Below are 15,122 nucleotides of genomic sequence, written 5' to 3'. Positions count from 1 at the left end.
GGGTGATGGATCCTTCCTCACCATTCAGAAATTGGGGTGAGAGACAGACAGATAGAGCCAGAGAGAGTGACAGAGATTCAGACCCCCACACATATTAACTACCCACAAGGGCGGGGAGCTTAGGGGAGCACAGGACTCTGGTTAATCATCCCCTGCACCCTTTTTCCTCCTCCCTTTCAGCGCTCTGAAAGAGTGAAAATAATGAGAGGATCTTTGCTCAGTGGGGTACCAGACCTCAGTGGGGTACCAGACCTTTTGCTGCAGGATACCCAAAGTGTGCATAGTCAGTTAAACTCCAACAGGTCCCCTATGGAGGCCACCCCCTTGTTCAGCTCTGTGCTCCCTATCATGAGGTTAGAGAAAGCAAAAGATAAGCCCCTGTCCCAAAGGCCTATGCAGACTAGTAAAGAAACACGATTCTCTCAGTGAGCCTGTGCTCTCTGACGGGAAGTAAGGGAGTGCTCAGTTGCCAGGAGGAGGAGAAGTAAGGGCTGCAGGAGAGGCTTGGGCTTCCTGCAGGAGGTGGGACAAGCTGGGCCCTGGCAGTAGAGGGTAAGGCAGGGGTGTCCTATGAGGTCTCCTTTAGTTTTACCCTTGGCATACTACCTAGGGCTGGAGACCCCTAATTTACCCAGCTCTCATCTTCTGTTTCTAGAGAAAATGTGCTGCGTCCTTCCCGTGGGTGCTGACATAGGTGACGAGAGCCCTCCCGACTCTCTGAATGCTTCGAACCAGAGTAAGGGCACCTCTGCCTGCTGCCCAGCCTGGAAACCCCTGCTGCTCATTGTGCCCCTTCGCCTGGGCATAAACCAAATCAATCCTGTCTATGTTGATGCATTCAAAGTAAGTCGCTCCTTTTTCCGAGCCCATTGCTGCCTGCCCATCACACCGTCATGTGAGCACGGAGATCCGTGAGCAGCAGTCCATAAGTGAGTTGAGAATCTTGCATTCTCTTTCCCTCTAGGAGTGTTTTAAGATGCCACAGTCTTTAGGGGCATTAGGAGGAAAACCAAATAACGCCTATTATTTCATAGGATTCTTAGGTAAGAAAAGAGGAATCACAAGTAAGTCATCGTGGGCTAGGGGAGGGTGGGCAGAAGGTTTGCACGGGAGACCAGGCAATTCCAGTAATGGGGGCCTTGTCCAGCCTGGAGATGCTGTGGCCTCTGACCAGCTCCTTCTGTCCCCGGCCTAATCTGTGCAGAGTAACACTTCTGGGTGCCTGACAGAGAGCACATCCCCCTTCAATGCCTCCACTTCCTTGCCTCTTGATAAGATGGTTCCACGCTGCTTTCCCACTGGACTGCCCCAAAGTCACAGCATTGCTTCAGCACATCTCTCTCCTTTCTGTGGGCCCGGGGTGTCACTCCCCTGGCCTGGTTGAACCCCGTCTTACTGGGGCCCAGGTATTCAGGCTAGGAGACATCCTCTGGCTTCCCAGGTCCACGCAGCTGGATCTGCTGGCTCATTGTTCAGAGCCCTGACTGGGTGGGAATTAGAGGAGGCAGAGACAGAGGTAAGCCTTGTCTCATAACGGGGGCTAAGCTTTAAAACCACTAACCTCCTAATATAGATCCTAACAAGCAGCCTGACATCCTCTGCCTGGGTTGACACCCCTGGAAGCCCAGCCACCTTAGTCACTAGCTATAACCAGAGACATTTAAGGCCTTTGGCACACAAGGTGAGCCAGTCCAGTGCTCCTCAAACTTTAATATGCACATGACTCACCTTGAGAGCGTATTACAGTGCAGGTAATGGCAGGTCTGTGGGTGGGCCCTGAGAGCCTGCATTTCTCACCGGGAAGTGCCCATGCTGTGGACACACACCATACTTTGGGTACCCAGGACCTAGACACCTGATTCGTGCTGAAGAGCACAGGGAAGGGAGTGACACGACTAGGGGAATTTGATACAGAGCGCCCCTCACAGGAGTGTAGTCGTCCTAAAGCAGGCCTCGAAGAAAACTGCAAGGGACAGCCTTAGCTAGGCAAGGGCGAGTCCGAGCAAGTGTGGGGAATGGCATGAGGGATGCGCGAGGACAGGGTGTGGGGGCTCGGTCACCCTCCCGGCATCTCCTCCTGGGACATTCAGAGAGGTGAGGTGGGGTGGAAACGCACAAACCTGGCCTTGTATGGCAGCCTCCCACTTGCTAGCTGTGTGACCGCTGGAAAAGAGTGTCAACTCTTTCAATCTCAGATTCCTCTTATGGAAAAAAGGGTTAACACCTCACTTACCGTGTTGTCACCTCACAGTATAGCACTCAGCAAAGAGCCAGCCATGTAGTTCACACTCAGTAAAAGGTGCCTCCACCCTGCCTGACCCCAAAACCTCTTTCCATTTCTCTGTCTTCTTTTTTTTTCCAATTGGGGAATATCGGAGAACAGTGTGTTCTTCCAGGACCCATCAGCTCCATGTCACATTGTTGTTTTCAATCTAGTTGTGGAGTGTGCAGCTCAGCTCCAAGTCAAGTCTTTGTTTTCAATCTAGTTGTGGGGGGCGCAGCTCACTGGCCTGTGTGGGAATTGAATCGGCGACCTTGATGTTATGTATGAGCACTGCGCTCTACCCACCAAGCCAACTGGCCGCCCTCCATCTTTCCTCCCCTCCTTGATTGAGGCCAGGGCTTCTACACAGCTGTGTCGGCTCTCTCTAGTGCTGCCATCTATTGGTCTAACCTATGAACTACAGCTTGATGGAAAATTTGGAGGCTTTTATTTTTCTAAGTACTTAACCCAGCATTTCGAGTTACATAAATTTTGATGTCCTCCTTTGTTTCTAAGCTTTTGGGTTCCTGTCAAGGAAAATGTTGTAATCATATATTTCCTATTGTTTGTGCTTGAGGACAAGGTTGAAACAGATTGGAAAATAATTTTGGAGGGATTTCAGTGAATAGTGTATGTGATTCCTAGACTCACTGGCCTCCCTTATTCCAAGTTATCCAGACAGAATTTGCCAAGTTGGCGTAGCATTTCTGTTTCCTGAGGCTCCTGGGTCGAGGTAACTTTGTGGAGTTTAACTACTCATAAAAGGGGTGTGGGCCAGCCTCAGTTCCTGAAACAGCGGTTTACATAGTGCCCATTAACTTTTTAAAAAATTTATTGGGGTGACAATTGTTAGTAAAGTTACATAGATTTCAGGTGTACAATTCTGTATTACATCATCTACATATCCCATTGTGTGTTCACCACCCAGAGTCAGTTCTCCTTCCATCACCATATATTTGATCCCCCTTACCCTCATCTCCCACCCCCTATCCCCCTTACCCTCTGGTAACCACTAAACTATTGTCTGTGTCTATGAGTTTTTGTTTCTCATTTGTCTTGTTCTTTTGTTGTTTTTGGTTTATATACCACATATCAGTGAAATCATAGGGTTCTCTGCTTTTTCTGTCTGACTTATTTCACTTAGCATTATACTCTCAAGATCCATCCATGTTGTCACAAATGTTCCTATATCATCTTTTCTTACCGCTGAATAGTATTCCATTGTGTATATATACCACAACTTCTTTATCCATTCATCTATCGAAGGACATTTTGGTTGTTTCCATGTCTTAGCTACCGTAAACAAAGCTGCAATGAACATTGGAGCACACGTGTCTTTTTTTTATTTAACTTATTGGGGTGACATTTGTTAGTAAAATTACATAGATTTCAGGTGTACAATTCTGTATTAATTACATCATCTATAAATCCCATTGTATGTTCACCACCCAGAATCAGTTTTCCTTCCATCACCATATATTTGATCCCCCTTACCCTCATCTTTCACCCCCTCACCCCCCTTATGTATAAATGTTTTCAGATTTTTTGGGTAGATACCCAGGAGAGGGATTGCTGAGTCATATGGTAATTCTATTCGTAATTTTTTGAGGAACCTCCACACTGCCTTCCATAACAGCTGCACCAGTCTGCATTCCCACCAACAGTGTATGAGGGTTCCTTTTTCTCCACAGCCTCTCCAACACTTGTTACTATTTGTCTTGTTAATGATAGCCATTCTGATCGGGGTGAGGTGATATCTCATTGTGGTTTTTATTTGCATTTCTCTGATGATTAGTGATGTTGAGCATTTTTTCATATGTCTATTTGCCATTTGTATGTCCTCTTTGGAGAAATGTCTCTTCAGGTCCTCTGCTCATTTTGCAATTGCGTTGTTTGTTTTTTCGTTGTTGAGTTGCATAAGTTCCTTGTATATTTTGGATATTAGCCCCTTATCGGAGGCACTGTTTACAAAAATCTTCTCCCATTCAGTCAGTTGCCTCTTTATTTTGTCGATGGTTTCTTTTGCTGTGCAGAAGCTTTTAAGTTTTACATAGTCCCATTTGTTTATTTTAGCTTTTACTTCCATTGCCTTTGGAGTCAAATTCATAAAATGCGCTTTGAACCCAAGTTCCATAAGTTTAGTACCTATGTTTTCTTCTATGCAGTTTATTGTGTCAGGTCTTATGCTTAAGTCTTTGATCCATTTTGAATTAATTTTGGCACATGGTGACAGATAGCAGTTCAGTTTCATTCTTTTGCACGTAGCTATCCAATTCTCCCAGCACCATTTATTGAAGAGGCTGTCTTTTCTCTATTGTATGTTTTTTGCTTCTTTGTCAAAATTTATCTGTCATATTTATGTGGTTATATTTCTGGGTTCTCAATTCTATTCCATTGGTCTACGTGTCTGTTTTTCTGCCAATACCAAGCCGTTTTGATTATTGTAGCCCTGTAGTACAAGCTAAAGTCAGGGAGTGTGATACCTCCAGTATTGTTCTTTTTTCTTAAGATTGCTTTGATAGTGCCCATTAACTTTCAAACTTTGTTTAACCTTCACTTGAGGCTCCAAAGTCCTTTCAGCTCCCCTTTTCTGACTCATCCCCGTACTGTATTAGGTTAGGGGGTCCATATTGGTAGAATGTCTGAAGGGAGGGCATGGATGAGAACTGCCGTTTTCTGAACAGCTGTGTTGTGCCAGGGACTCTGCAGTGTTCTCTCTAGGTAGATAGATATAGATAGTTACATAGAGATGTATAGATGTAGAGAGATGTATAGATAGAGATGCTTACATAGAGATGTATAGAGGTAGTTGTGTAGAGATGTGCAGATAGAGATAGTTATATAGAAATGTATACCTATAGTTACACAGACATGTATAGATATAGACAGATGGATGTACTTAGCATAACACCCCTGTGAGGTAGGGATTGTTATTTGCATTCATTTATGCCTAGTGAAATTGCCATGTAGAGGGCTTGTTTCCTCCAGGGCACCTAGCTGGGAAGTAGCAAAGCCAGGGTTGGATCCCAGTTTGGCCGTCCCTGCCTGCCGCATCACACTGCTTCCTGAGCGCCCTCTTGCCCTGTTGGGAAGCTGGGAGAAGCACTTGGTGTAGGAGACTATGGGCAAGGTGAGACACTGGCTGGTAGATTTTTCCTGCATCTAGAGGAGACGTTTGTCCCCTGTGCTTTAGTAGAGGTTGCCCCCTGGAGATCAGCGGTATGAGCCCTGTGTCTGCAGATGGTTGACCAGCCTGCCTCTTCTCCTTGGGGCTGATTAAAGACCTTGGTTTAGTCCCCACATCATTTTTAGGACTTTTTATATCTTTGATTATATCTCTTTTAAGAACTCTGAGAAATAGACCAACCCACAAAGCTCCGCCACACACACATGCGCATGTACACACACATATGTACACATGTACACACATATGTACACGTGCGCACATGTACACACACATGTGTATACACACACACAAAAGGGCCAGAGGCAGAGAGGACAGTGCTATTATTCCCAGCACCTTAACTCAAAACACCGGCAGAATGCTCAGTTCTAACCATGATTTGGATTTGTATTTTCTTGTGCACCACTCCCTTCTCCTCTTACCTTTCTGGTCTCAGGTAGGCTTCCATCTAAACATCCTGGTTGGTGCTCTTCATTGTGACCTGAGGCTTTTTGTTATAACTGATCTCACCCACCTGTGGTCTGGGGGAATATGTACCTTCCCTTTCCTAAATCAAGTCAGATGGCAGCACTGATTTCCAGATACTCTTCAATATCTATTAATATGTGTAGGGGGATGCTTTTGAGTCCAAGCAAGATACTTCTTCTGTGACTTCATTGAATTTGTATTGTGTTTGAAGCATTGCACAGAGATGAAATCTTTCCATTCTTATACTACCCTGTGAGGTAACTGGAACAGGCCAATGACCCCAGTTTAAAAACAGGAAAATGAAGACAGAATGATTTAAATGGTGGATCCCAGGTCTGACAGAGGCAAGTCAAGCTTTCATCAGAAACATTCTTTGCCAGTACAAGCGCTTAGATGTCCCCAACACAATCCCAGATGTCATTCCAGGGAAGGTGTCCAGGGCATCCCTCCCTACCCCATCCTGCTGCTGCGGGTACTTCTTTCTTTGGTTGCCTAACCCAGTCTAGAACACAGGGGCCCAGATGATTCTCAGGCCTGGACAGTGAGGTTAGGGTGCCTCCTTAGGCACTTTTGCCTACTTAGCGTGTCACTGATGAGTACTCGACGGACTCTCAGCCCTTTGAATAGTAGATAAAAGTAGAGATTTTATTATCCTGAACCCCTCCCAGATCCTTTATTGGCCTAGGCTTTTTCAATTTAATGAAGTATGGCTTTTGTCTCATTTGTAAAGATTGGTCATCTCAAAGTGAGTTTTTCCAGTGAGGTGTATGTTAGTGTGACCAACACAGAGCTCTCTGACGGGGATTACTAACTTGCTAACAATGACTAACTTGCTAGCTCATCAAGAGCGGAAGTCAGCTCCCTGGTATGTCATCCACAGCAGAGTCAGCATTCCCATTTCTTTTGTAGGCCAAGGCCTTTCTCCTTACCAGATGTGCTGTCTGACTATGGGTCTGAGAACCAGTGGTCTAGAATGAGATGCTTTCCAATGCTGAAAGAGGCAGGAAGCTCCCTAATGGCATCTGAATTCCTGGCCTGCTGATTCTACCTGTCACCTCTTTGCTACTGCTGCTCACAGAGCCTGACATGTTATCTGTGGTCTCTCATTCTCACCTTTTCTCAAACCTGTTGCTCTCCATTTCTTAGACTTGGGCTTTGAGGAGATGTGAATGCTAGGGCAAGTCTTCTCATCAAATGATTGAATTGGGTGTGGGTGGCTTCCTTCAGGCATGCTCACCCTACTTCAGGCTTTCTGTCATCTCATTCTCATTGTCACCAAAGGAGTGGTTAGGAGAACCAGAGCTCCTCCTCCCAAGGACGGCAATGGGGCCATGACCAGTGGCTCTTCGAAGGTTAAGCATGCCTCATTCTAACAGGTGATGAGCTCATTTTCCTGGACCCTCACACAACCCAGACCTTCGTTGACACTGAAGAGAATGGAACAGTTGATGACCAGACTTTCCATTGTCTGCAAGCCCCACAGCGAATGAACATTCTGAACTTGGATCCTTCCGTAGCATTGGTGGGTATCTGAAGATTGGGGAGGGGGGCAAGAGATACCCCACAGCCCTATTACAGATTGGTTCCCTGGGGATTATCCAGGTTGCTAGGTAGCATGACAAGAGTATATTCGCTTATCAACCCCAGGAGAGGTAGAGTAGTGGGGAAGGAGTGGACCTTGAGCCAAACTGCTCCAGTTGGAATCCAGGCCCTGCCACTTACTAGCCATGGACTTAAGGGGAGTCCCTCAACCTTTCTGAGCCTCGCTCTTGTCATCCCTAAAGAACAAAAGAGAAGTTTCTTCTTTGTAGGGTTGCGTGAGGCATGCTGCGTGTAAAGCACTTAGCACAGTGCCTGGCACAAAGTAAACATTGTGTAATAAATGTTAATTATTATTAGAGTTACCGTCTTTCCCCTTTTCCATTCATGCACTCTAATTATTGCCACGCAGTCAAAAGGAATAAGGTGGGACATACCTAGGGAGGAAGAAGGGAGCAAGATCCCCTGAGTGGATAGTGCCCATTTCTCTGGGCACACAATCCAGGAAGTTGTAGGGTTCCCCCCCAAAGTATGACTGCTGTCTACATACATTGAAGGGGCAGCTGCATATGAAGTAGCCAATGGTTATGAGGCCCGTCTACATCCTTCCAGTTTAATTCGATTGTCAGAGCACCTGTGTCGAAAGAAGCAACAGAGTCCTCCTCTTGTCTTAGACTATTCTTACACTACTGTGGGAAGGCTCAGAGGATGGGGAAGGAGGATGGTTCTCTTTATTCTAATAGATCACTTCCTTAAGGTCAAAGCCACCTTATTAAGTATTGTCTCTAGCTGAAAGTACTATTTGGCTTTTGTTTGCTGGTTTAATTGACTATTCTTTACAGTATATTTGTGCACTGAATGTAATGGAGTTAACCCCACGCTTTGGAGATTGGTCATCCAGTTACTGTGTCTCACAGTATGAGGAGAGAGGGACAGGGAGGAAAGCGACAGGGGAAAAGCGAAAGGGATAAAAGAAGAGAGAGAGGCAGAACGACAGATGGGGAGACAGAAGAAGAGGGATAGGAAGAGCCAGAGAATGGAGAAGGAGATATAGGGGGAAGGGTGGGAGAGAATGAATGAGCAAGTACGTGTGTCCAAGTGAGGCAATGATCTGGGAGAGAGAGAAGCCCAGGCAATCTTCCTTGTAATTTTTGGGAAGTCACATCCAAGGACAATGGCCCACATCCCATGTCGTAACTCTGGGCAACGGCTCCATTTGTAGTGCAGGGGTCCTGTCTTGGTGCCCTGACCAGTTCTAAGTTGTGTTCTTTTGCTTCCCCCCAAGGGATTTTTCTGCAAAGAAGAAAAAGACTTTGATAGCTGGTGTAGTCTTGTTCAAAAGGTAAAGGTGTATATTTTTCTTAGTCTTAAAAAACAATGTTACTCAATATGATTCCTTTTCAAGACTGTTTTTCGTAGTAACAGAAAGCCTAATATGACTTTATTGCAAGAGAAAGAAATTAAGGTGTGGGGGATTGTGCATAACTTTGGGGAAACCAAAGAAAAACTTTTGTTAGAAATACATTTAGTATGTCAAGTGAGTGATATGTTTAGCTACTTAATGTTTCATCTCATTAAGCCTACGAGTCTTATGAAATATTCAACTAATATTCTACCATTTTAACCTAAAAATGCCAATTTCATATAACTCAGCCTACATTTTTCCTTAGCCTGTTCATAACACTGAGATGATTGAAGAAGCCAAACTACTTCTCTATGTGTTTAGTGGTCCATTTACAGTTTCAGGAGCTTGCCTTTCTATTAATTGTCTTATTTATATAAAATAAGGTATGCTGCCACTTCAAGGAAACAGTTTGCAGAAATCTGTGTAAATAGTAAAGCAAGTTATTCTGTCTTTTTGGTATTTTGTGTAAAAGGGTATTTATTGTTTTGAGGGCTCATCAATCTTCATATCAGCCTCCCTAATCCTCAGCCTCTAACACATGCCAAATATGTGGAGGACGTTGATAAATGCTTAATGAAAGAATGAAAGGAGATCATAGGGAGTAGTTTAAAGAGCCCTGGATGGGGTGGCAGGAGACCCGTTGTTCTCCTCTCTGCCAAACAAAGAGACTGGGGAGATGCGAGCCCAGAGCCTTTTGTAAGTGTAAGGAGGGAAGATTTTTCTTCACAAGTTAAAAAGTAATTAATACCAGTATCTCCAGCTGAATCTGAAACCCCAGTTAATAATTTGCTGAGACATAATGGAGACTTATTTTCTAAAAGCAATACTTACATTTCAGAATGCAGCAAAGCTGTTTATATTTACGTTTAAAGTTAGAAGGAAAATTATCTGATAAGATGATGCCATTTAAATTAGGACATACACCATAAATGTTGGACTAAACGGAAACCATAGCGATATGTACCGATATTTGTCTTGGGGCAGATTTAATTTGATTAACCAACATTTCTTTGGTGCCAACACTTCAGGAGCATCTCGCCCCTACATTGAGTTGAGCCTATGCAACTGGCATGTGACCTGAACGTCATGAGAGGATAGAGAGTGAGCACTGGCCTTCCCTCAGATGCTCTGTCCAGTGTCCCTCCCTCCTGGCCAGCAGTACCAGAAGTGAAGAGGGCTGGGTCTTCAGATGAGTCAAGGAGAGGCTGGGTGTATTTGCTAGGCCACTGCTTTCACCTTTCAGCAACCAGGCCACTCTCTTAGGGCTTGCTTGGGGTCATAGATTGCCAATTGGACAGAAATGTAGTGACTCTGCAGTGTTTGTAACTGTTTCTGTGTGTCCTCAGGAAATTCTAAAGGAAAACTTAAGGATGTTTGAATTAGTTCAGAAACATCCATCTCACTGGCCTCCCTTTGTACCTCCAGCCAAGCCAGAGGTGACAACCACTGGGGCAGGTAAGCGGTTGTTCAGGTCCCCTGTAGCCAGCAGACCCTCATGTAGCAATTGTTTTACGAAACAGAAGCAATTGTCTGGACTCATCAAGGATTGGTGCTTCTGTATTTTAATCCTCTGATGAATTGACACAGATTTCAAAGACTAATAAAAGCTGAAAATAAGCTCAGTCGAAAGTTCCATGTAAAATCAAAATGACTAGAAACAACGTTTTCATGGTCTGGTTCAAAGTAACAAATCAGAGGCCATGGGTGAGTAAAAAGGTGCCTCAAAGGTTTTCCAGAGCCCCATCCTCATCACTGTGAATAGGCCTATGGTAACAAGTCTGGTTATTTTGATTGTTTGTAGAGACTTTCTAACACTTGGCAGTGGTCCAATCCGTAAGTCTCCTCCACACAAGCTTTTCTTTAACAAAACAATTTAAGAATGCATAGTCATCCCTACTAAGTAATGTATTGACTGCTTCAACCTGAGCGTCAAGCTTTTCTCCTTTCTCATTTCTGTATTCTAATAGAATTCATTGACTCGACTGAACAACTAGAGGAGTTTGACCTGGAGGAAGATTTTGAGATTCTGAGCATATAGAATAATTGGAACTCAACCTGTCTTCATCTGACACCAGAAGAACATGAACTCATTACATAAAACTTTTCTAGTCAGCAAGTGCCTGATATGCCAACAGCATACAAACTTGATAGCAATCAATCATGACTGAGCCAATCACCGTTTCTCAGAAAAAAAACAATAACAATTCTTCCCCAGAAAGAACTAGAACAATCATGGAATCTAGGAGCAGAAAGCTTAGGAGCTGTCCCTTGCTTCCCAGCTTGTCTTACACGGCCGTGGTGAGTTGTGCCACTACTGAAACGAGGAGGTGGACATCTGGAAGACAGACTGCAACTCCCAGTCTGTCTTGCTCCAAGCACCGGCAGATGACAGATGCTTACCTGTGCTTCCTCACCCTTTCAGGCGTGACCTCTTTGGGGCTAAATACTAAGAAGCAGTCTGTTCTCTTGCTCTAATAATAAAGTGATTATATCAGGGAGAAAAAGGTCTTGTTAAATTATTTGAATATGTATTTGAATTAATTGTAATTTATATCAAAACGTTTGTCAAAGGAATTATGTCAAATGTGTACTTGTTGATCTCCTGACTCTTTTGGGGAGAACTTTCCCCTTTGGGGGACACTGTCCCCTTGTTTACTAATGCTTTTGTCCGACGTCACCCTGCCTTTAAATCAAATCACGATCGCTGAAGTTGAGGGTTAAGCAAAGGTTTCCTGTAGAGGGCCAGATTGTAAATGTTTCAGGATCTGCAGGCCACATGGCCTCTGTCACAGGTATTCAACTCTGCTGTTGGAAGTGAAAGGGCAGCCATAGACAATCTGAGCCTGGCCGTAAGCCAATAAAACTTTAAAAACTTTACGAAAACAGGTGGAAAGCCGGATTTAGCCCACAGGGTGTCGTTTGCCAATTGCTGACTTAAATTGTTGATTTTCGTTTGGGAAACTAACTCCATTTTTGGTTGACAGCCATAATCAGAAAGAATTATTCATGTGGTGACATTTAATCTGTGCATCAAATACGATTCCAAACCATTTTAGGATTTGCAACATACTAAATTTTAAAGCACATATTCATCAAATTGCCTTTGCCACCCACTCTCCTGTGTGGATGGACATCTAATCCCAGAGGTGTCTTCCAAGTTTCCTCTCCTCGCCCTTTTAACCTGGATGCATTTCACCTCCATCCTCAACCAAGTCCCGAGGAAGGCCAGCAACTGGGGTTTGGAAGCTAGCACCAAACCAAAGGTTTTTTGTTTTGTTTTGTTTTGTTTCTTGTTTTTGTTTTTTTTTTTAAGTATATTTAGAAATATTAGAACACTTGTTTCCTTAGATTCCAATTTTTCCAGTGGGTAATATATTCCAGTGGTTCAAAATTCAAAAAAGTTCAAAACGGTATTCAGTGAAATGTCTTTCCCTCCCACATGTCAGTTCCCTTCCCTGAATGCTCCCAATGTTATTAATTTCTTGTTTATCCTAATATATCCTTCCAGAAGATATATTATACACACACACACACACACACACACACAAACAGATGTGATTTTAATTTGATTTGATTTTAATGACTTTAATACTTCTCTACTTTTGATTTATCTGTAAATGATCCTGAGGCCCAGCAGTATGGAACGTGTGATGGCACTAAAAGTAGTCGTAGGCTTATCTTGAAACAGGTTGTGGATTTGTTGCCAGTTAGAGGACCCTTTCTGCTCTTTGACTATAATTGTATTTTTTCTTGCCTCGATCTTTCGTTATGAAGCTCAACTTGCAGTAACAGGAGCCTCCACGGCTCTTAGGAGGGACTCATGAATTGTAGTGAGATGGACTTTAGAAAAGGTTTCATCAAAAAATGTCAAAAGAGCCAAATGTTCATATTTAATTCCTTTTATTTGTGATGTACAAAGCTGACACCATGCTTATAACTCAGAGAGGAGGTGAAAGTAATAGTAACTCAGGTTATACTGATTATGTTTTGTCTGTGTTGACACATTTTACATAATATTTGAGGAAACAGAATCCTCTGGAAGGAAGTTGCCTCATGTCAACACAGCTAAGTGTTCTGGGAAACTGATAATTAAAATTGTTAAAACAAATCCCCCCAAACAGAATACAATACACTTTATAGTCAACTCAGGCTTGCTTTAGGTCTGCTACTTGCTCAAGAGACAAGTGTGTTAGATTTTTATGAGGTTTTAAAAATGTATTAAAATAGCATAACAGGCTACCTGTAAAGGAGCAATTGGATGGACATTTTAATGGAAGGTCTCCAACAGCCTCAAAATGCAAAAGAACCAACACACTGAAACTTTGATTTGTCACAGTGCATACATCTGGATGGCATTTGGAGTAAACAGGGACTTTTGAGAAATTGGGCCAAGGGATTTACCTTTTGTTCCTGGAGTCAAAAGCAAAATGCACACCTCCTTACCCATGCACACTTCTACCCCTGGCCTGGGAGAAAGTGCTGAGGTTCTCACTTCCCTTTATGGGCCTGGCTACGTTTGGTGAATCCTCTACTCTACTCTGGACTAGGCCAAGTCACAGGTCTCTGCAGGGAGGGAGCCGGCAAGGCGGAAGTGATTTGTCTAGGACCCTGTGAGTTAATGAGCCCCTCTTGGCCATTGGCCTTGAAGCCTCCCTAGGCTGTGTGGGCCCAGTCACCCTCACTCTCAAAGGAGTCAAAGCTCACCCCATGCTACTGTCTGGCACCTCATTCCAGCTCTGCTGCCTGCCTAGATACGGGGGGCGTCCTGGAAGAGTGAGGGCTTGCTCTATGCAGACTTGAGTCATCCGTGAATCCTTAGCCATTTTTTTTTTTAATGTGGAAACATTGGGTTTTGGTTTAAGCCAAATAATGTGTGGTGACTTGTGAGGAGAGCTAGCAGTCTAAAACTGCTGGCCTGGCAGGCCCTCTGAGGTCGCCATGAATATCCGAGTCAAATGGTAGCACCGGGTTGACTGAATGGGACAGCAGATCTCGGCAGGCAGGCTCACCCATGGGGCCTGACTGAGAGTTGGGGTGACCAGGGTCCAGTAGTCCAGCCCAAATGAGACTCCAATGTATAACTTGACAGATGGGCAAACGGGCTTATGCCTTCCTTCTTCAGATGGTTTGAGTTTGTGAGGTGACCATTGTGTGGGGGAGGGGAAGGCAAGAGGCAGGGTGGCAGGGGCCACCCTACAGGCTTTTCATACACACCTGGCAGCGGCTGACCCGGGTGTGGAGCTGCCCGGCTTTCAGTGTTTCAGATACAGTTTCCTCCCGAAACTGCTGCCTCTCCTCCACTGTCATCAGCCAGAAACTGTACTTGTTGGCAAAGTAGTGGCAGGTGCCCCGGGCACCACTGCACTCGATGAAAGGAGTAGCACGAAAATCCTCCAGGCAGGAGCCAGGTGAGACCAGGGACTGACCTCCGCCTTCGGCACCTGCGGCAGTGTGCTGAAACAGACGGGTGGGGTGAGGGCTGCACTCACAGGAGAAGACGGGTGCCCTGCTGCCCCAGGAGGAACGTGGGCTTCCTTCCTAACCTCAGGCCCCTTGGCGTGGCCCCAGCAGCTAGCCAGCAGACCAAAGGCCATATTTGAGGAACCAGACAGCTCACCCTCCCTTGTAGTAGCCTCCGGGCCACGAGCGTCCCCTCCAAGCTCCCCGGTGCCCTCACAAGCCACTGTGCATGGACGGCGGCCACATCTCAGCCAGCATTTCCCAAACTGCCGCTGCCCTGCTGAGTTCCGAGGTGTGCTAGGTGCCCCACCCCCCAGATTCCACAGACGAGTAAGTGTGAGAAAAGCTGAGTTAAGGAAAATTCAGTAGGTTTCAGTATACAGTTCTCAGAGCCGTTTGTCTACTCGAAGCCTCTGGTGGTATACGCCAAGAAGGGAAGGAGCATGCAGTACTCACAAAGTGGTTAAACCGTGGGCCCCTCCCCCAGCCTATCTATTAATACCTCTTACTCTACAATTACCTTCATTAGAATTTATATTTTCAACCTGTACCACACCCTTTATTTAGGGTGACATTTACCTGCCATTTGTTATGTGCTGAGAACAGGTAGGCCTCAGATTTGGCCTAATGTCCTGGCCCTCAGTGGCAGGATTTCTTCATCAGTGCCACTCATAACCTGATAATCTCCAGTCACTGTGCCCATAGACAGCAGCCCCCTCTCTACATTCCAGTGCCCTCTCTCTTCACCTCAACTGGATTATCTGGACTACAGGAGGTGGGAAAGAGGCCTCATACACACCCGG

General features: G+C 45.0%; 2 protein-coding genes across 9 annotated transcripts in view; one reads left to right on the top strand and one right to left on the bottom strand.

Moving 5' to 3' along the window:
- The window catches only part of ATG4A (autophagy related 4A cysteine peptidase), a 55,914-nt gene extending 44,466 nt beyond the window's left edge, over positions 1 to 11,448 (top strand). For 4 of the 8 annotated variants that reach the window (XM_081043620.1, XM_081043622.1, XM_081043619.1 and 1 more), the window contains 6 exons: positions 656 to 843; positions 965 to 1,043; positions 7,292 to 7,437; positions 8,740 to 8,796; positions 10,206 to 10,314; positions 10,827 to 11,358. In XM_081043620.1, the coding sequence (XP_080899746.1) occupies positions 656 to 843; positions 965 to 1,043; positions 7,292 to 7,437; positions 8,740 to 8,796; positions 10,206 to 10,314; positions 10,827 to 10,897 (650 nt within the window). In that variant the 3' untranslated portion in view covers positions 10,898 to 11,358. Of the gene's footprint in view, positions 1 to 655; positions 844 to 964; positions 1,044 to 7,291; positions 7,438 to 8,739; positions 8,797 to 10,205; positions 10,315 to 10,826 lie in introns of all 8 variants that reach the window. The other 4 variants (XM_081043621.1, XM_081043623.1, XM_081043617.1 and 1 more) reach the window with 3 other exon arrangements.
- A 1,294-nt stretch (positions 11,449 to 12,742) lies between these two features.
- COL4A6 (collagen type IV alpha 6 chain) overlaps positions 12,743 to 15,122 on the bottom strand; it is a 394,923-nt gene continuing 392,543 nt past the window's right edge. The window contains exon 46 of the mRNA XM_081042634.1: positions 12,743 to 14,313. Within this exon, the coding sequence (XP_080898760.1) occupies positions 14,053 to 14,313 (261 nt within the window). The 3' untranslated portion in view covers positions 12,743 to 14,052. The remainder of the gene's footprint in view (positions 14,314 to 15,122) is intronic.

This window comes from Rhinolophus hipposideros, assembly GCF_964194185.1.
Source record: "Rhinolophus hipposideros genome assembly, chromosome: X".
NCBI classification, from domain to species: Eukaryota; Metazoa; Chordata; class Mammalia; order Chiroptera; family Rhinolophidae; genus Rhinolophus; species Rhinolophus hipposideros.
The sequence above is the reverse complement of the archived record's forward strand: the minus strand, read 5'-3'. Positions and strand labels throughout refer to the sequence as shown.